The 20,613-nt window shown below is 42.8% G+C and overlaps 1 protein-coding gene across 2 annotated transcripts in view; it reads right to left on the bottom strand.

Annotated features, from left to right (window-relative positions):
* The window catches only part of Trappc12 (trafficking protein particle complex subunit 12), a 103,299-nt gene that overhangs the window by 48,309 nt on the left and 34,377 nt on the right, over positions 1-20,613 (bottom strand). For both annotated transcript variants that reach the window (XM_074049087.1, XM_074049088.1), the window contains exons 4-5: positions 2,931-3,044; positions 672-810 (exon numbers count right to left, since the gene is read on the bottom strand). In XM_074049087.1, the coding sequence (XP_073905188.1) occupies positions 672-810; positions 2,931-3,044 (253 nt within the window). The remainder of the gene's footprint in view (positions 1-671; positions 811-2,930; positions 3,045-20,613) is intronic.

Below are 20,613 nucleotides of genomic sequence, written 5' to 3'. Positions count from 1 at the left end.
TAATGAATTCAGAATAGAACAGCAGATGCAGTAATCATGGTGTGCCAGCCAGTCACTGTAAAGCCACTTACATATGGAACATAATTTAATTTTCATGTCATCCCAGGAAGTGAGCACATTACCATCCTGTTTTGCTAAGAAGGATGTTGGGACACAAAGACATCAGTTTTCCTGCCCAAAGCTGCACAGGGAGTGAGTGAGAGGGGAGCCGGGATGTGACAAGACAAGTCTGACGCAAAGGCCCGGCTTCCAATGACTGCTCGCACTACCTCTCAAGGGACATCCTCCCAAGGTGGTTTCTGCCTAGTACAAACACAGAGTTTCGGACCTCTCCATAAAGGCTTTCTGTAGTCTGCCTTTTCCTCCCTGCAGCCTTACTTTTCAACTCTGTCTGGAATTGGCCTCGTGCTGTGGCCCAGTGTTTCTAAAACTATGCTTGTGACTGTGACCCCTTAGTGGGCCATGACCAGATTTTTTAAAAAAAAAATTAAGAACACAGACTAACAGAAAATGTCCATGTGTCCTCCACATGGAAAGGATGTGTTGCTGGGCTACTGTTTGATTTTTCAGGATTGTGTAAATAAGGAAAACCAAGGATATTTGGTTCTATACAAATGGTGGCAAAGAGAGCAGAACACATGTAGACATACAGACAAACAGCACTGCCTTACCCCTGCGCCCCGGGTACACATGTGGGTAGTACTCATAGTAAAGATCCGGCTGATCCAGATTCCCAAAGGGTTCAAATTCCATGTCAGCGTTCTGGAAAAGGCCCAGCTTCACCAGCAGTGCCAGCCTCACAAACCAAAGCTGAAATGTAAGATGCAAGTGGAACAATAGGTCATGTCTGTGCAGCAGGTCAGAAATACCTTTCCTGATTTCTAACACATTGAACAGGGCTAAGCTAGTTTTCCACCACTGCACAGTTGTATATTTATAAAAACACTGGAGCTCATAACAACAATGTAAGTGAGTTACTAACCATGCAGGGTGTGGTGGGCCAAGCACTACATCAGGCCTCATGAAGAGGAAGACATAATGTGGTGGGGGTGGGGAATGATGGTGGAAGTGAGTGAGAGAGGGTCAGCAGGGAAGAGTAGGAGCAGTGTGAATACACGGGTTATGTTGAGGATGGGACTGAAGGAGCAGAGTTTTAAGGTCACAGGCTACAGAGGGGCCTGCGGGTACAGGGACAAGCGATGACAGTCCTCGAGGCATGTGAGCAGTGAGCCCCTAAGTGCCTAGAATGCAGATGCTTATAGGAAAAACATGGGGTTCAATTTAGAGAGTGAACTGAGCAGTGCTTCAGAAACAATCCAAGTCAATCTTGCTTTACTGATGAGAAAAATGGCTCACTCGGCCATTGATGCATGAATGGATAAAGAAAATATGGCATATAATACCCAATGGAATACTCTGCAGACTTAAAAAGGAAATTCTGTCATTTGTGATAACATGTATGAACCTGGAGGATGTTAAGTAAAGTAAGCCAGGTACAGAAAGACAAATACCGCATGAATTTCACTTGTTTCTAGAAACTAAAAACTTAAATGCAAAGAAGCATAGGGGCTGGAATGACGTTGGAAAGATGCTGGTGGAAGGATGTGAAATTTCAGTGAGGTAGCAGGAATAAGCTCAAGAGCTCCATGGTACAACATGGCAACCATAATTGGTAACAATGCATTGTAAACTTGGAAGTAGCTGAGAGCGTAGACTACGTGTTCTCTACAAATACACAAAATATGTGAGAATGCATGTTGATTAGATTGGCCTAGCCATTCCACAATGGACACACACATCAAAAAATTTAATTCTGTACCATAAATACATGCAATTTTTATTAATTAAAATATAAATGAAGAAAAATTTCTGAAATAAGCTTAAAAAAAAAAAAAAAAGGGCAGCAACTTCCCAGAACCACATAGTGAGTAATGGAATGGAAAGCAGGTCTCCAACTGTGTGGAAGTCCTCCCTGCTGCCTATGTGCCAGGCAATGGCCTATGACTGCATACAGGATGAAGAGACTCCACTGAACTTGGGGTGACGGGAAGCTGCTCGGGGCCCATAAGGAGGAAAACGAGCTGTGCTCTAAGATTGTTGAATGGATGTGAGTACAGGCTTGATATAAGTTCACAGAGGAGGTCAAGGCACCATCCCAGTGAAGGCCTGAACTGGAGTGATGATGAGTGTGAGAGACACGAGAAAAACTTCCTTAGGCTCCACAGTATGGAGGAAGTGGCAAGGGCACCTAGGGTAGAGCTGTTCCTGTCTGCCCTGTGTAGCACACAAACTCTTAAGAGGGAAGAGACTGGAGAACAAGCCTTAAAGACCATCAGGTCTCCCTCCTAACTCTTACTACTCTTGAAAGCTTGTCCCAGCTTTGGAGTGACTGGGTATTCCCAGTTAAAAACTCCCCAGGGAAGCGTAAGACCTTAATAACTTTTGAAGCTGTACCTTCCATTCACAGCTCTATTTTTGTGGTTTTCCCCATTTCAGAGCAGGTGAGCGTATTTCAGGGAGAACACACACTCGGTGTCTGTGCTCCTTGTGGCAGACAGCTCACCCAGCATCACTGCCCTACCAGGCCCAGGCCCACCACAGAACCCTTCAGGGCCCTTGCATTTCCCATCCTGGGAGGGGAACCTCCCAGCTGCCTTCAAACCATGCCTGGTCTGCAGGACTGAGAGCCAAGCACCCTGTGAATCAGCCTCTGGGCTGCACAAAGGCTACTGTGCAGGAGGGCAAAATCAACACACTCAGATAATTAGGGAGGGAAGAAGCAGAGTAACTTCATGTGGTGACTAGGCTCAGGACATGAAAATCGTACCTTGTTCTTAAACTGTTCTTACTGGCATGAAAGGCCATCATCCTTTCTATGTCCCCAAATTATGACAAACCAAGCACAACACAGCAACCAGAAGGGCTCTAACCTGCAACGAATCTGTTGAGTGGTTGGTGGGCAGTCCACTCTTGCCGTAGCCTTGGCCATGAGCTGTGAGAAGACGTCCACAGAGGTCCACTGCTGCCCTCCAGTTCTTGCAGTTCTGTAAAACATGAGGGGATAGATAACCACCTGTGCTTGCTCGCTTTGCCAGAAGCAGCTCTGTCCAGCCATTAGTACTCACGTCACAGTTAGTGGGCTGGCCTGCAGAGAGGAGAGAACTATTTGTCAATGTTGCACAGGTAAGACAGCCATGCAGGAGATAAGGTTTGAAATAATCAAGTCGTAAAGCCATTTAAACTTAATAATTGATAGAACATGGGGATGATATCTCTTTTTGGAGAGCTCTCTCTGACCCCCAATCTTTAACACTGGTTTCCTTTTTAGAAAAAGCTCTATCTTATGGTTTTTGGCAATTTAAAATCAATAATTTAATTTTATGCAGTGTTGAGTGTACTTACTTGTGTCTGTAAGATCTGCATAGGCTGTAAAATCAGGGCTTTCATATGTTCGATATAATTCCATTTTATTGTATGAATATAGCCAATAAACTATGCTAATGCAACATGTTACAGGCCAGTCCATCAGCACACAGCACACTCCTTGCATAGCATGTTACACTGTAGCCTGAACCACAGAGGCTGGCAGATATGGATACACTGGTTCTGGTATTGGGCTGTTGTCTCTGCCACACAGTACAGAAAGGAGGATACACATATCTACACTTCTCAGTATAACAGGCACGGTGCTGCAGATGTGCCCATTATACAGCCAAAAACAGGCAGCGAGCACTTCCTGTCTGGCAGACACTGCAAGAATTTGGGGGCAAAGAGGCAAATGAACTCATTAATTGTAGGACCTAGCAAGACACACAGACATTAAACAGTATGTTTCAAGGATTAAATGGTTTTGTGCCATGCCAAGTGTTTCCTGAATAAGAAGCTGAAGATGCTAGGGGAGCGTGGAACTGGGTGGCCAGATTGTCTCCAGTAGAGTGCAAGAGGCAAGAGAAAGAGGGAGGGGGGGAGGGAAGAGACCTGCAGGAGGACAACAAATTAACCAGGTGAGAAAGGAGCCAAAGACCCTCCAGGAGGAGGGAGCTGCAGGCATGAATAACTTGGAGGTTCCAAAGGACAGAGGGGTCTTGACAAACAGAACAAACTAGGATGGATGGGCATAAGCAGATAAAGAACCAAGAGGAGAACAAAACTCCTGGCAGGACCTGAGGCCAGGTGAGGGATTCCAGGCTTATCCTAAGGGCAACAGGAAGCCACTGAAGGGTTTTAAGCAAGGGAGTAGTGTGATCTGGTTTACATACTGTGAACTAGAGTATGGCACACCCTTTCTGTACACTAACTCAGCCACGCATGGTACCCTTCTGGAACCTTCTGCACAGCAGTAAAACTCTGGTGAGTTGCTGAGGAAAGGGCTCTGCTAATGAAAAGTTCACATGTTGAAAAATGGTCCAGCTTTTATTACAGTGTGCCACAGTCCTTCATTTGGGATTCCTGGGCAGGATTGAGCACAGGTGCTCTACCTTAGAGGGGCAGCTGTGCCCTGCAGTCAAGAGACAAGACGCTGCCCAAATTTGCAGACTGAGTTTACAGACCTGTAGCCATTGACCGCACCTCATTGATGGGAGGAGGAAATGAGGCAGCACACAAGAAAACACTGAGTCTTGTGCCAGAAAGGAAGCAGACATTTCAATGTTACAGTGCAGTTAAAAGTTCCCAAGTCATTCCTACATAAACCCAGTCTATTCTCCCCCATTCTGTGACTTTCTTTTCATAGTGTTGCAAGAGCTAACTACCTCCCGGTGGGGAAACCCTTTACTCTCCTCTCCTTGTCTGCGTGGTTGTGCAGGGCTCTGTGCTGACCAGCCCTGGGCCCTCATGCAGGCCCACTATCCTTGGGCTTCCCTCACCTGCAGCTCAGCTCCTCCAGGTAGTCCTGCGGTGGGGGACAATTCATTTCTTTTTGTGCTGAATAACATTTCACTGAATGGATGTATGTTTCTTTTCTTTCTTTGTTTGGGGGGTACTGGGATTTGAACTCAGAGACTCCACCAGTCTTTTTTTGTGATGGTTTTTTTTTTTGAGATAGAGTCTTGAAAACTATTTGCCCAAGGTTAATTTGAACTGTAATCCTCCTGATCGCTGCCTCCGGAGTAGTTAGGATTTACAGGCTTGAGCCACTGGTGCCCGGCTAAAGATAACTTTTCGTTTGTTTGTTTTGGCAGCACTGGGGCTTGAACTCAGGGCCTCACACTTGCTAGGCAGGCACTCTACCATTTGAGCCATGCCACCAGCATGTGTTTGTTTTGCCATTCACCTGCTGAAGGACATCTTGGCTGCCTCTAGTTTCTGGAATTATGAATTAAGCTGCTGTGAAAACCTATGCCAGATTTCTGTGTAGATATAAGCATTTGACCTAACAGGCTGAAGTCCCTAGTGGGGTACTGCAATAGCTTACTTGCTGGATTGTGTTAAGAGTATGCTGAATTTTACAAAGAATGGCTAAACTGCTTTCCAGAGGCTGTCACATTCTGCATTCCCAGCAGCTCCACATCGTCGCCAGCACTTGGTATTGTCAGTGCTCTGGACTTGAGCCACTCACAGGGTGCTTGGTTCTCCCTGTTGGGTGGATTTCTCAGCATTTCCTTTCAGATGCTTTTCTCTTCTACCTGCTCCTGCACAGCCTGGCAATGGGCACCAGCTCCACAACACCAGCCAGCAAGCTGCAAATGCAAACTGGATGACTCAATATGTTTTTTCAAAATACTTCCTGTATTCCCTGCCCCCTTCCCCCATCCCGACCCCTTTTTGGTGATGAGACTGGCACACACATTAGGATTTTTACTGCTAAGGCTGTCCCTGGACTCTGCACTATCCACATGCATCCACATAAATAAGTCTGAGAACCAGTGGTCAACTGTGCAAATGAAACTGTGCCATGTTCCAAATCATGGCAAGACAGTTTCAAGCAATATAGGACTTCCATGTTCTGGTTGACAGCTTAGATATATTTTTAGACTGGTTAAGATAATTTACTAAAATGATCTCCAAATGCTTTCTCCAGTCTGAATTCAAAGCAATAATCACTTTATGCATTACAAGTGGCTATGTAAATTCTCTTTGAATTGCAAATGTGAAGGAGAGGGAAAGTTCTGCCAAGTCTGAGCCAGCTCCACATCTGCGTCTGAGCAGATCTCACCCCAGCACAATTAATTCTTGCTCCCTTCCTGGGCCCCTGGTCAAGCATTCTGTCCTCATCTGCTAGTGGCACTTGATCTCAACAGAGCTGGGCAGCCTGCTCCCAGAACAGGTGACAGGGAAGCATTGGCCCAGGGAGCAGGAGGGGCAGAGTCCAGAGGAAGACAATGCACAAAGTCTGGAGTGTGTGGTGGGGAAAGGATGGATGCAGTGAGGATGAGGGGCATGAGGGAGGGAGGTGAAGGTGGGATGTGCAGGTGAGAGTGGGGAAGCATGAGGAAGGTGAGGCAGGTGAGAGTGTGCCTCTCAGCAAGGAGGAGGGGATGTGCAGGAGGTAGATAAGGCCAGGCCTTGCTCGCTCTCACAGGCTTCCAACAGCAATAGCCATGGTAGTGATACTGACATGTTATCACATTTTGAAAGTGCCAGGCTTTCTACAGCAATGGGTAAATTTACAGACTGAGTAGATGTGAATGAAGCAGTTGGCAGGATGGTCCTGTAGCCCAGGCTGGTGCTGCAACCTGTGAGCAGCCTATGGTCCAGAGCTGCCAGGCTGCTTCTGCAGTTTAAGGCAGTCAGTCTCCTACACTCCTTGTGTGTTGTTGCAGGCTCTGTGCCTCTAAGGAAGGCTCCGTGCTCAGCTATAGCAGAGCTGAGTATTTGCTACAGAGATTGTACAGCCAGAAAGCCCTCTGTGTTTACTCTGTGGCCTTTTACAGAAAACGCTGACTGACTCCAGGTCTAGGCTATCACTACTACAAGGGTACTGTGGACCAATGGCAGACCTGATTGGTGTAGCGACAACAGGGGCCCAGAGACTGAGGCATTTCCTTAGTGAGTACAATAATGCAGTAATAACAAAAGGGGCTTACATGTTTTGCATTTCATTTTTCCTATAATCAATTACTAATTAACGCTGATTTCTACAGAAGTTGTAGCATGCTAAGGATTGGGAGAAAAAAAAAACAAAAAACAAAAACCCTAACCATTCATTCAGTAAAAAGCGTGAGAAGTCTGGGTGACGAGGCTGGAGCCATGTGGCTGTGTGGAAGGAGTAAAGGACCAGGCTGGAGGTGAGATAGTATGGGGGCCATGGGACGGATTTGAGGTTCTGACCTGCACATCCACTGGGGTTGATGACAGGCCAAGACAGAGAGATGGAAAGGGACAGCGTTCAGGAATCTAAAACTTGATTCAGTTTGATTCCAAATACTGTGGAATTTGAGGGTCTACTGAGACTTCTAAGAGGAAAAGAAAGATAAGGAGTGGGATGTGTAGACTGATGTTCAGAGACCACAGGAAGAAGTGTGCTGGGACGGAATGCAGGAGAACCGCAGAAGATGGTACATGAGGCTAGAGCTGGGTTAGACTGGAGTGACACAGGAGACGCAGATGGTTGTCAGGGTTCCTGATGGCTGTGGGGACTCAGGACTGACTACAATGAAGCAGCTGTTGTAGGACACATGGGCCTGTATGTCCTGAGATCACGTTTGCCTGGGTGAGTACTATGGTGGCAAGGTCACAGTCCTCACACTGAATGACTTAATCTGTAGTGCTACATGTTGATGAAAAATAATTTTCATCAGACGTAACATCCTAAATGCTAGAAATTCATGATATCCTTTGCAACAATTTATATTTATGATAAAACATTTGAGATTAAAATGTGTGATGGGTACCTAGTTTTCTAATTTTGGGGGATACCATGTGAAATAGGTATAAAGAAACAAGGACAAACTGATTTAATACAGAAGTGGAGTGGGCCTGAGAAAGGAGACAAACATTTTTAATTTATATTAAATATTTGGGAGGTTAAATATCTTTATTAATTTTTTGGGAAGCCCATGGGCAAATGGATACTATCATTAATGCAAGGAACTTAGGAGAAGAAGCAGGTAAGGCAGTGGGTCCTAGCTGGATTATTATAGGTACCGACACCTCTTACGCACAAACATTACTGTCCTGCAGGTGAGCTGCTCAAATAATGACAGTTAACACCCACTATATGCTTCTCACCCCACAAGCACATCATAGGAATCAAAGAAGACTGGGATATATGGAGTGAAAAAAGCCAACTGTGAGTACAGATATGTTTATTCTTTTACATGTCTTTATAAATTTTCTTTAAACATACACTGTTTTGCATCTGTTCCTTCACTCAAAACTTTCTTGTATCCTCAAATGTATTCTTAGAACATGACTTTTAATGGCCACACGAGTGTCAGTAACACCAACATAGCCATTGTTTGTAATGTGACTACATCGGTTGTCTGAAAATGTGTCAGCTTTTCAGAAACCATGGCCGTCAGGACCCCATTCAAGAATTGGGGGTGCTCATGGAATAATCCTGTGACACTCCTAGTATGTCATCTAAGAGCTCTGCTCCAGGTTCTAGGATGGCACTGGGTGACTCACATGATGTGACATCAACCCTTGGCTAACTACAAGGTCCAGTTGTCCCAGGATGAGAGAAATTCAGAACCCATTCCCTTGAGCCCAGGCACTCAAGTTTACACTACCACAACTGGAAGCAATATGAAAAGTAATAGAGAACTGAAAAGCTCTAGATGAAGAGAGAGGGTATGCTGTGGCTAGGCAAAGTAAAACTGCCAGGTTTTGTCAATAAAAGCTTAGTTATAAAGAGTAAGAAAGATGCTGTGAACAGTAATTATTAAGTTCTATCAGGAACCACAGACATGGTTCCAGTTGGGTCCATGAGTGCACAGATGACTGCTTGTATATGATACATGAACACATCCTCTGTATACAGCAGGCACATAGTACATGTGTGTATAGTCTAGTCTATTTCCCTAATTTCTTTTAATATACAACTCCTCCTTTTAGGCTGCACTTACCAGCTTCCCCGCCCACCTCTGTGTGAGAAGCTCCATGTTTTCATCAGTGCTGTGAGTGTGTTGCCTAGGGCTAATGCAACAGTTCAGGGAAGTGCAATTACATCAATTATTCAAAACAGCTTCACCTCAGAGCCTCTTGCTGGCTATCCCAGAGAAAAGGACAGCATGTGTCCCAATCTCCAGTCCCTTACAATCCTCTGCTGCATAGTTGTCACCTGCCACACCTGCGCACTGTGACCGCAGAAAGAGGCAGAATGATGGGTGCAGACCTCATGTCAGGAAAGCCTTCCTTCTGGACCTTGGGGAGACCCTCTCGCTCTTCCTCCCCCAGCTCACATGCGATCACTCCAACGATGGGTTTTGGTTCCTGGGGTAACAATGGGAGCATTACCCAGTGAAATCCTATTCCTCGGCATTTAATTTTGTGTAGGTTTATGGGTGGTAATGATAGATTAAAAAAGTCTAAAAATCCTTCTCAGGGGCCAAAATGGAAAGTCAGCTAGAAAGCTCTGCTCCAGTCTGCAGGCTGTCAGTCTCTAAGAGTGCCCTGCACTCTTTAGACATCTGGCTTGCACTTCTGGTTGACTTTAGTTTGGACTATGTCCTGCCCTCCTGGGAAGATTTTTTGGGGAAGGGCCTTGCATACTGCATTGCTTCTGAACTTCAAGATGTATTTATTTCCTGCAGCACACAGCATGTAAAGACAATCTAAGAACTGTGGAGTAGACCATGAACTCAGTGCAACAGTGAAAAATAAAATAACATTTAATCATACCAGAAATCAAATGTCATACAAGACATGCAAATTATAAAAAAGCAAATGCCTTTATTGGCCTAAGAAATTAGAAAAACATTTCAAAAAGGTAAAAGTCAGGTCAGATAAGGAGATAGTTGATAAAATAAAATGGAACAATTTTTCTGGCAAATAATTAAGAGTTTCAAAAATCAGCATATCTTTGACTCCTAAGATGTACCTAAAGAAAAAACCATACGCACAGAAAAGAGTTCTGTACAAGGTGGTTCATCCCAGGCTTATCTATGGTAGCCTCAGATTATGTAGCTACTAAAATCTTTTAATTTAAAGACTCTTTAGTACAGGAAAATACTTAATATAGGATAAGTAGTAAAAAGACACAAAACTGTAAGCAAGCATAATATGGAATTCACATGTAATATTCAGGGAAATACACATATTATTCATCTTCGTAGACATACATGCTATGTTCCATATATAAAAATATGTATACATAAATATATATGTATCTACATATATACTAAAATGTTAAAGGACAGTAGCTCCATAGTAAACAACATGCCGTTTCCAAGATGAGGAACAGAGGTCTGTGAGTGAAAGAACAGGCCATACTCCCAATGGGATGGCGTTCTCTTCCTGCCTTTGGAAGTGGTGTGCACCTGTGCATCTGGGCACAACAGTGTTGGCCCCACCTCTGAACACTGGGCAGTGCAAGACATGCAGGAAATAAAATTTAGGCCCATGGAAATATGCTGTTTTAAAACCAAGTACAGCAGGTGCAAGTTAGTATTAAATATAGCAGCTAAAGCCAAGTTCTCCCCCAGCCCGAGAAATAGAAGAATTTAGATACTTATATTTTGAAAGAAATAAGTATTACACAGTAGATGCTCCTATCTCATTTTATATCCACCATGCATAGGTACCCACCACCAATAAAACATTTAAATAGATAATAAAATTATTTGCAAGGACTTTTCCAATATGAAGTGCTCCATAAACGATTAGATAGAGTGAAATACCTCATATAAAAAGCCTTCAGTGCTTCTATGACTTCATATACTAAGATGTGTTTTAATCTCAAACTAGATCACTATTATTAAAAATGAAGCAAAGCCTACCATTTTACTACTCATTTTTTTAGTAAATATAAACCTAAAGAGCAGCTCTTTCCTGGATGAACAGAAAGCAGAGCTGTTTACGCTCCTATTAGTCTCTTCCATGCAATTTTCCACATATGCTTGACTATAAAAGACTCATGTGGATAACTGCCGCTGCTGACTAAGTGTGTGCTCTCTGGCTAAGCAATCTTCTGATTAATATCGATTGATCTACGAATGACATACAGTCCTATCTGAACAAACTTACACTAACTTGAGAGCCAATTTTCTAGGAGTCAGAGTGACCCACTTTCTTGTGACATAACACAGAAAAGCCCATAGCAGCAGTCTGACAGTCTTCGCCACCTTCATTTCTCAGGGGCAGATAGGGGAGGTGAGGTTGGTGGGCCTGTTTAGGATACAGAGCTTAGAGTGAAAGGCAGAGGACCAGGCTCAGACCTGGAACTTGGGGGTGGGAAGGGCTCTCACTGCAATTCAGGACCAAGGTGATTACAATCAGCTCCTTCAGTTGCTAATTTAGATTCGAGAGTCAGTCAGGCCAACAGGGAAACAGAGAGATGCTTTTCCTTATATCATAATTTAAAAAGAAAAAAAATTTAAAAATAAAGGAGGAAAGAACACAAAGAAGCTAGGCTAGAAAACTTTACACTTCCAGGGTATACGTTCCAAATGATATTTTTCCTGATGGGAGGATATGATATTCTCGTTTGGTGACAGTTCAAGTGTACTTTGTATTTTGAAGACATTTTTGGCCCAGGAATATTCTCCCTGTTATCAGGGGGTCAAACAAGACTGTAATCATCTCTCTTTGCTGAGGGCAGCTCTGCACTAGGTCCTTTGGGGCCAGGTGGGACATGGGGACCATTGCCCCATCATGGGGAAAGGACAGCTTCAGGAAAGAAGATCCTGGCCAGAAGACTGTCCCTCCCCTAAGGAGGAGAGTGGAGGGCTGCAGTGTCCAGAGCAGGGCAGCAGAGGTATGTGGGGAATAAGCATTGTGGCACAATACCCAGGGGAGGTGCCAATGAGCGGGTTAGGTCCGAGTTTGATGACAAAAATAACTTAGCCATTAAAGCCTTCCTGGATTTCAGAATCATGGCTAAGGTATCACCATTCTGTTTTCAAACATTAATAAAAGCTGGCACACTGTAGGCAGCCGTGTGCAACTTGCTTTTATCGCCCAATACTGTTTTTTGAAATGTATCCATACTGACAAATGTGGCTCTAGCTCATTTATTTCAATTGCTCAAAGTTCTTAACTGACTGCAGATATTTTCTTTTGTGTTGGATAATACAATTCTTAAAAATTTTGGCTAATACAAATAACATGCAACAAGCATTCTTGAACATGTCTTTTTTTACACCCATGTACAAGAGTGTTTAAAAGCATACGGTTGGGATTGCTGAATCAAAGGTTATACAAAGCATCCATTTCATTGGCCATTGCTAAAATTTCCTGCAGAGCTCACCAATTCACATTTCCACCAACAGTGCATGCTGCCTCCTACTTCTGTCACCTGGAGCTGCATTTTATGAGACTACTGGGCTATGTCTTTTCCTTATTAATTTGAGGAAGTTCTTTATATCCTGAATTCAAATTAGTCAGTTAAGTGAATTTCAAGTATCTTCTCCCATTTGTTGCTCCTTTTAAATGCTGATTTTGGTATTTTTATTGTATACAAATTTTGGGCTTATTCAAAGTAGTCCAATTTTTCAATCTATTCCTTCAAAGTTTAGGGTGTGTGTGTGTGTTTGTGTGCGTGTGTATGTATGTGTATGTGTGTGTGCGTGTATGTGTGTGAGTATGTGTGTGTGTATGTGTGTGTGGTGTATGTGTGTATGTGTATGTGTGTGAGTATGTGTGTGTATGTGTGTGTGTGCGTGTATGTGTGTGTATGTGTGTGTGTGGTGTATGTGTATATGTGTATGTGTGGTGTATGTGTGTGTATGTGTGTGTGTGTGTGTGTGTGCGCACGCGCGGGCATCTGCATTGCTGGGTGGCGCCCAGGGCCTCATGCACTAGGCAAGTGTTCAGTCACTTAGCTGCACTCCTCACCCTGATCTTTAGTCCTTCATACTTTCTTTAAGAAATGCTTCTCTGTCCTGAGTCACTAACAGTCACTGCATTTTATGAGACTGACTTAGAAATCAACTTTCCCATTTCATTAACCATTACGTCAGTGCCACGGTTCTGGTTTGTTCTTTTCCTATTTCCTCCCTTTCCTCTCGGGCCTTGGGCATGCCAGGCAAATGCTTCATCACTGATTTAGATCCTCAGACCTTGTTTTTTGGAGATGGGGGGTCTCTGTGTAGTCCAGGCTGGCTGTGAATTCACGATCCTCCTCCCTCTGCTTCCTGAGTACCTGGATTTCAGTTGTGCATGCCTGACTACAATCTGTAATTCTTATCGGACACACATAGGCATGCATCTGGGCCACATTCTGTCTTTCACTACCTTTGCCATGCCATGCCGAAGCCCAGTTGTTTTTCCTCGACCTGACAAACATGAGGGGACTGAGTGGCAGGTGGGCCAGCCCTGCTTTAATCTCCCTCAACTTCAGCACTTCTCCCAATCACAGCCATGGTAAGCATTTCACCCATTTTGGGAGACTGATTTTACCAGCCTAACATGGTCAGCCTTCTGGTCTTTGGCTTGCCCAAGGTGATATGGAGCTAGTAGGACAGGGCCTCTGTGACAGTGAAGAAATGCTGGAGAGGACAGTATGCACGTCTATGCCCCTTCACCTTCCAGCTCAGTGTCTGCCCAGCTCTGGGTAGCTGCTGCAGGGAGTTGGGCAGGAGTTGTGTGGAGGCATATGGAGAGATCTGAGGCTGGAAGGGACTGTTTCTCCTTCCACAGTGGCCATAACGTGGGCCACCTGTGAGATGGAGGGTCACTTCTTAGGATCATATACTGCCTGTTGTTCGAATCATAGGCACTTATTTTCTCAGGGTGTATTTCACTATTTTTGTCTCTTCTGTTTCCCACCTTCTTGTTCTTCTTCTATTTTTAATGTCAATGTCAGAACCGTTGAGTAAAGAAACTGTTTTTAGAGTTAGATTTTAAAGTACGCCACACAGAACTTAAGCTCCATGGGGAGTCTTGTAAAAATCTTGTAATTACTGTATATGATGTCGAGCTGATGGTGAAGTCAGTTGGATGAAAGAAAATTCAAAATTTCAATAAATATCGTTTTAACAGGAAGTAACATATAAACTCTTAGAAAAGCTGAACATAAGCATTTTACAACTTCTAGAAGATAAGAAAGAATCCAGTAAAAATTGTTCAAGAAAGTAATAGTATGTACATAACTTTTCTCCATGAAGACTCCAAGGGAATGATTGGTTCTGTGAATGAGGCCATTAAAGTGATTAAAATGTCCTGTCCTCGGGCTGTGACATTCACTTCTCCATAAATTACAATCTTAGAACATTCTGACGTGACTTAGGAGACTATATTCAGACACTCTTTCCTACCTTTAAAGACAACAGGACTTATTTTAGGACATAATTAAAATTCCAGGACAAGGCAACGATCATTTCATAAATACATTTCCCACCTTAAATAAGTTACGTTGTTAGGACTTGAAATAAAATCTGTAATGGCCTCAAATATTTTCAACATATGGAAAAACCCATGTTTTTCCCATATGCCTATGTATGTTTATTAATACTGGGAATGATCAAAGAAGATAAAAAGCTCGTGTCATCAGTTAGTATACATGGCCCTGCGTGTGACTTTTAAAGTCACCATCAGAAAAGGAAGTCATACTTCAAATGAAGCCCTGCTCATGATGATGTCGTACAGTAGCTTTCTCAGGGCCAGGGAAAGGGAAGATGACCATTGCCCTCTCACTGTGGGATAGTCTACTCACTGTATCAGCTCACAGGTCAAATGGAAATGGTGACCTTTCAAACCTGTGACGTCATTAACAAACCATAAAGTACACACATACTTAAAAAAATTAGTAGTTCCCTTGCCTTTAAAAATAGAGTATCACCTTTAAAAAAAGCCTTAAAAACAAAAATGGCTTTTTTTGGTTGTTATTGTTTTGAGAAAGAGTTTCCGTGTAATTCAGGCTGGACTCAAAGTCGATTCTCCTGCCTAAGCCTTCTCAGTGCTGGGGTTATAAACATGTACCACCACACTTGGTGACTTAAAACCTTTAATTATAGCATGAGAACATTAATGAAACATATGATTGACATTTACTAAAAGTTAAACTTTATTCATTTTTTTTTTGGGCAGTACTGGAGTTTGAACTCAGGATCTGATGCTTGCTATGCAAGCACTTTACCACTTGAGTCATGCCTCCATTCCCTTTTGCTTTTGGCCTAGGCTGGCCTTTGATCCTCCTATCATACCTTCTGAGTAGCTGGGATTATAGAAATGAGCCACCATGTCCAGCTCTAAAAAATAAACTGTTATGTGTACAATGTTGGCTAGCCACCCAAGCAAGTGAATGACTGACACATGTAATGTGATAAAAGATGCTGAGAGAAAAGGCAATTTAGGGGCATTTGATTTCCCGTGGCTCACAGACAAATATCAGCACGTGTGTATTCTTTGTTAAAAATACCTACAGTTAGCATGATTTCCTGAGTCTTGTAGGATTGGGTCTCTGCCTGGGTTTTTGCTTTACTCCAGGTTAATGAACGTAACTTTCATAACTTTGGTGACCATGCAAATGATGTTCCCTAACTAGACGAGAGCGGGAGCAGAGGCAGGAGAGGGCAGTTTTTGGGGAGGTCTGGTTTCTGGGACTTCTTTGGAAGAAGGGCCCCTTTACCCCTTTGATGGTAAACAGCTGGGGGGTCTTTGGATCAGGCAAAAAACAAAAGAAAACATCCTGAGGATTATTGTTGGAGTCCTCAGGACCTGCTGGTGAGAGAACCAAGACTCAGGGCTTGCTGCCCAGGATCTGAAGCAGGCAGATTTTGTGTGCAAAGTGGAGGTACCAAGGGAGAGGAAGCAGAAGCTTGATTTCACTGACAGGGTCAGGGCGCAGCTGGGCAATTCTACTGGGGCTGAAGATACTGATGAAGAGTCATCCTTGAGTTAAGTCTGGGATGTGAACTTTTAAAATGGTAGTACCCTGGGGGAATTCCAAGATGGCAGCTACAGAGAGGAAGCAGAAAGCGACCCTCCTATAGTGAAATCTTGGAGAGACGCTGGAGACACACTTTGCAGGCATAATCACTGAGAAAAGGCATAACTTTGACCCCTCCACATCTCTAGCTGGCGCAGAGAATCTCCACTTCACGTTAAACGGAGAAACGAGGACGGCCCCCGGGGTGCCAGTGGCCGGCGCCCATAGGCTTGGGAAGATGCGGACCAGGTGAGCTTCAAGGTACCGCGGTTGCCCCACAGACAAGCCTGGGCCAGAGCAGCATAGCCCCCTGGACAGACTGACCTCCACCCCGGAAAAAAAAAAAGAGAAACCGAGTACTAAGCAATAAGAACAGTTAAGACACGCGGGAAAGAGGGTGGGGCGCCCTGAGCGCTGAAGATTGGGGGAAGGGAATCCTTCCTGGGACTGTAAATAAACGAGCCGGGCGGCCAGAGAGCCTCTGGCAGGAGCGGGGGTGTGTGCCCAGCAACCAGGAGCAGGGACGCTTGTGAGAGGAGGGAAGACCCACTTCCCACATGAACTGTAAATAAACATGGCAGCTGGCAGGAGCACCGCCCAGTAAGCAGGAGCAGGAAAGCTTGTGAGAGTGGCAGTGGGAGGAAAACTCCACAGGAGAGGAGGGAAGACCCACTTCCCACGTGAACTGTAAATAAACACGCAGGCCTGACAACGCCGGGGCGGTGTCACCTTTCCCAGTGCTTGGAAAGGGGAAAGCCTGTAGCAGAGGCTCCCGCACAGGAGAACTCTGAGCAGACAAAGCCTGTGGGACCAGGTGAGTGCTAAGCTCACCCCAGAGATCTGCATAAATAACGCCGCCAGCTACAGGCTGAGAGCAGCTGGCAGGCAAGCCACAGCTGCAGATACCACTCTCAGAACTGCCTCCAGACGCTTTTTTTTCTTTTTCTCCCTACCTTTGATGAGAGAACAACCGAATTACACCTGCAAGCCGAAAAACTTACTGAAACTGTATTGCATTTGAACTGGGGACACTTGGTGGGGCTTTTTGTGTGTGTGTGTGTGTGTGTGTAGTTTTGTTCTACTTTATGCATCCCCTTTGATGAGACAACTACAGAACATCTGAGGCACCAACTCCAGGACTGGAGATTGAGATGGACACCCAAATTATTAAGACTGAAATTGCATTGCATATAAACTTGGAAGTTTTTTGTTTTTTTTTTTTTAATTTTCTATTTTGCATTTTATTTTAATTCATTTTTATATATAGATATTACTTTCATTTACTTATTTTTTATTTTTTTATCTTTGATTTTCAATCCTCTCTCTGTCTCTCTAATGTCTGTTCAGCTTACTGTCGATTAGTACACTAAAGCTCCCTGTTTATACCTTTGAAATTCTCTTGTCTGATACCTTGTTCTGCTTTCTCCCTCTTGTCTGTATATTTGTTTTCCCCTTTTCTTTAACTTCTTGCTTTCCATCTCAGCTCACTCTTCCATTCTAAATATTACCATTGTTATTATTACAAGCTAGAAAATACTTAATTACACACAGTACAGGGACAGTAACAACACCAAGGATAATGACGGGAAGATAGAAAAAACAGGGAAACCAGTTTCCCCACAGCAAAAAATTAGTACAGGAACCAGAGGGGAATGAAGAGAACAGAAACTCAGATCCAGACTCCAACCAAATGAAGATAAACTATGCCAAAGGACCCAATGAAGCCCACAAGAATAATTTAAAAGAAGACATACTACAAGTAATCAATGAGAATTTTATACAGATGATACTGGATAGGGTCAACCAAAATGTATAGGAGACACTCAAGAAATTCCAAGACAATAAAAATAGAGAATCTGAAAAAGCAAAAGAAGAAATAAAGGAAACCATAGAAGCACTGTATAAACACCAAAGTGAAAGAGAGAACACAATGAATAAATGGATAAATGAACTCAGGACAAATATAGACAACAATAAAGAAGAAAACTGCCAGGATATGGAAAACCTCAGAAAAAAGAACAAAACAGAACTGCAAAACAAAACGGAAAGCCAATCCAGCAGAATAGAACAAACAAAAGACAGAATCTCAGAACTTGAAGATGAAATGGTAATTAAAGGAAAAACCGAAGAACTATTAATTAAACAACTCAAGACCTGTGAAAAAAAAATGCAAGAACTCACTGACTCCATCAAAAGACCAAACTTGAGAATCATGGGCATCGAAGAAGGAGAAGAGGTGCAAGCGAAGGGAATGTGTAATATATTCAACAAAATAATAATGGAAAATTTCCCAAATCTAGAGAAAGATATTCCCATACAGATGCAAGAGGCCTCCAGGACACCAAACAGACCAGATCAAAATAAAACTACTCCACGACATATCATCATTAAAACAACAAGTTCAGAAACTAAGGAAAGAATATTGAAGGCTGTAAGAGAGAAAAAACAAGTAACATACAAAGGTAAACCCATCAAAATCACAGCAGACTTCTCAACAGAAACATTAAAAGCAAGAAGAGCGTGGGGTGAGATCTTCCGGGCACTGAATGAAAATAACTTCAACCCCAGGATACTCTACCCAGCAAAGCTATCATTCAAAATAGATGGAGCAATAAAAGTCTTCCATGATAAGCAGAAACTAAAACAATATGTGACCACAAAGCCACCATTACAAAAGATTCTGCAAGGGATCCTGCACACAGAAAGTGACACCCAATTTACCCATGAAAAGACAGGCAGCACCAAACCACAGGATAAGAAAAAGCAAGACAGTAGAGAGTAACATCAAGTTAGGTACACACAATCAAACCTTCAAACAACTAAGACAACTAAATGGCAGGAATCACCACATACCTATCAGTACTAACGCTTAATGTTAATGGACTTAATTCATCCATCAAAAGACACCGCTTGACGAAATGGATTAAAAAAGAAGATCCAACAATTTGTTGCTTACAGGAGACTCATCTCACTGACAGAAATAAGCATATGCTTAGGATGAAAGGCTGGAAGAAGATTTACCAAGCCAATGGCCCCCGAAAACAAGCAGGAGTAGCAATACTTATCTCTGACAAAGTAAACTTCAAACCTACATTGATCAAACGAGATAAAGAAGGACATTCCATACTAATAAAATGGGAAATAGACCAAAAGGAAATAATAATCATCAATCTGTACGCACCCAATGTCAACGCACCCAATTTCATCAAACATACCCTGAAAGACCTAAAAGCATATATAAACGCCAACACAGTGGTTGTGGGAGACTTTAACACTCCATTATCAATAGATAGGTCATCCAAACAAAAACTCAATAAAGAAATCCAAGATCTAAAATATGCAATAGATCAAGTGGACCTAGTAGATGTCTACAGAACATTTCATCCAACCTCTACACGATATACATTCTTCTCAGCAGCCCATGGAACCTTCTCCAAAATAGATCATATCCTAGGGCACAAAGCAAGCCTCAGCAAATATAAGAAAATAGAAATAATACCGTGCATACTATCTGACCACAATGCAGTAAAAGTAGAACTCAACAACAAAAGTAAAGACAAAAACATGCAAACAGCTGGAAACTAAATAACTCATTACTTAATGAAGAATGGATCATCGATGCAATAAAAGAGGAAATTAAAGAGTTCCTGGAAGTCAATGAAAATGAAAATACAACCTACCGGAACCTATGGGACACAGCTAAGGCAGTCCTGAGAGGAAAGTTTATAGCCATGAGTGCATATATTAAAAAGATTGAAAGATCCCAAAATAATGACCTAATGATACATCTCAAACTCCTAGAAAAACAAGAACAAGCAAATCCCAAAACAAATAGAAGGAGAGAAATAATAAAAATAAGAGCTGAAATCAACGAAATAGAAACCAAAAAAACCATACAAAGAATTAATGAAACAAAAAGTCGGTTCTTTGAATAAATAAACAAGATCGATAGACCCCTGGCAAACCTGACTAAAATGAGGAGAGAAAAAACCCAAATTAGTAGAATCAGGAATGCAAAAGGGGAGATAACAACAAACACCATGGAAGTCCAGGAAATCATCAGAGACTACTTTGAGAACCTATATTCAAATAAATTTGAAAATCTAAAAGAAATGGACAGATTTCTAGATACATAGGATCATCCAAAACTGAACCAAGAGGAAAAAATCACCTGAATAGATCTATAACACAAAATGAAATTGAAGCAGCAATCAAAAGTCTCCCCAAAAAGAAAAGTCCAGGACCTGATGGATTCTCTGCTGAATTCTATCAGACCTTTAAAGAAGAACTGATACCAACCCTCCTTAGACTGTTCCATGAAATAGAAAGGGAAGGAAAACTGCCAAACACATTTTATGAAGCCAGTATTACACTTATCCCAAAACCAGGCAAAGACACCTCCAAAAAGGACAACTATAGGCCAATCTCCTTAATGAACATTGATGCAAAAATCCTCAACAAAATAATGGCAAACCGAATTCAGCAACACATCAAAAAGATTATTCACCACGACCAAGTAGGCTTCATCCCAGGGATGCAGGGGTGGTTCAACATACGAAAATCAATAAACGTAATAAACCACATTAACAGAAGCAAAGACAAAAGCCACTTGATCATCTCAATAGATGCAGAAAAACCCTTTG

Source organism: Castor canadensis, chromosome 12 (genome assembly GCF_047511655.1).
Source record: "Castor canadensis chromosome 12, mCasCan1.hap1v2, whole genome shotgun sequence".
NCBI lineage: Eukaryota > Metazoa > Chordata > Mammalia > Rodentia > Castoridae > Castor > Castor canadensis.
The sequence above is the reverse complement of the archived record's forward strand: the minus strand, read 5'-3'. Positions and strand labels throughout refer to the sequence as shown.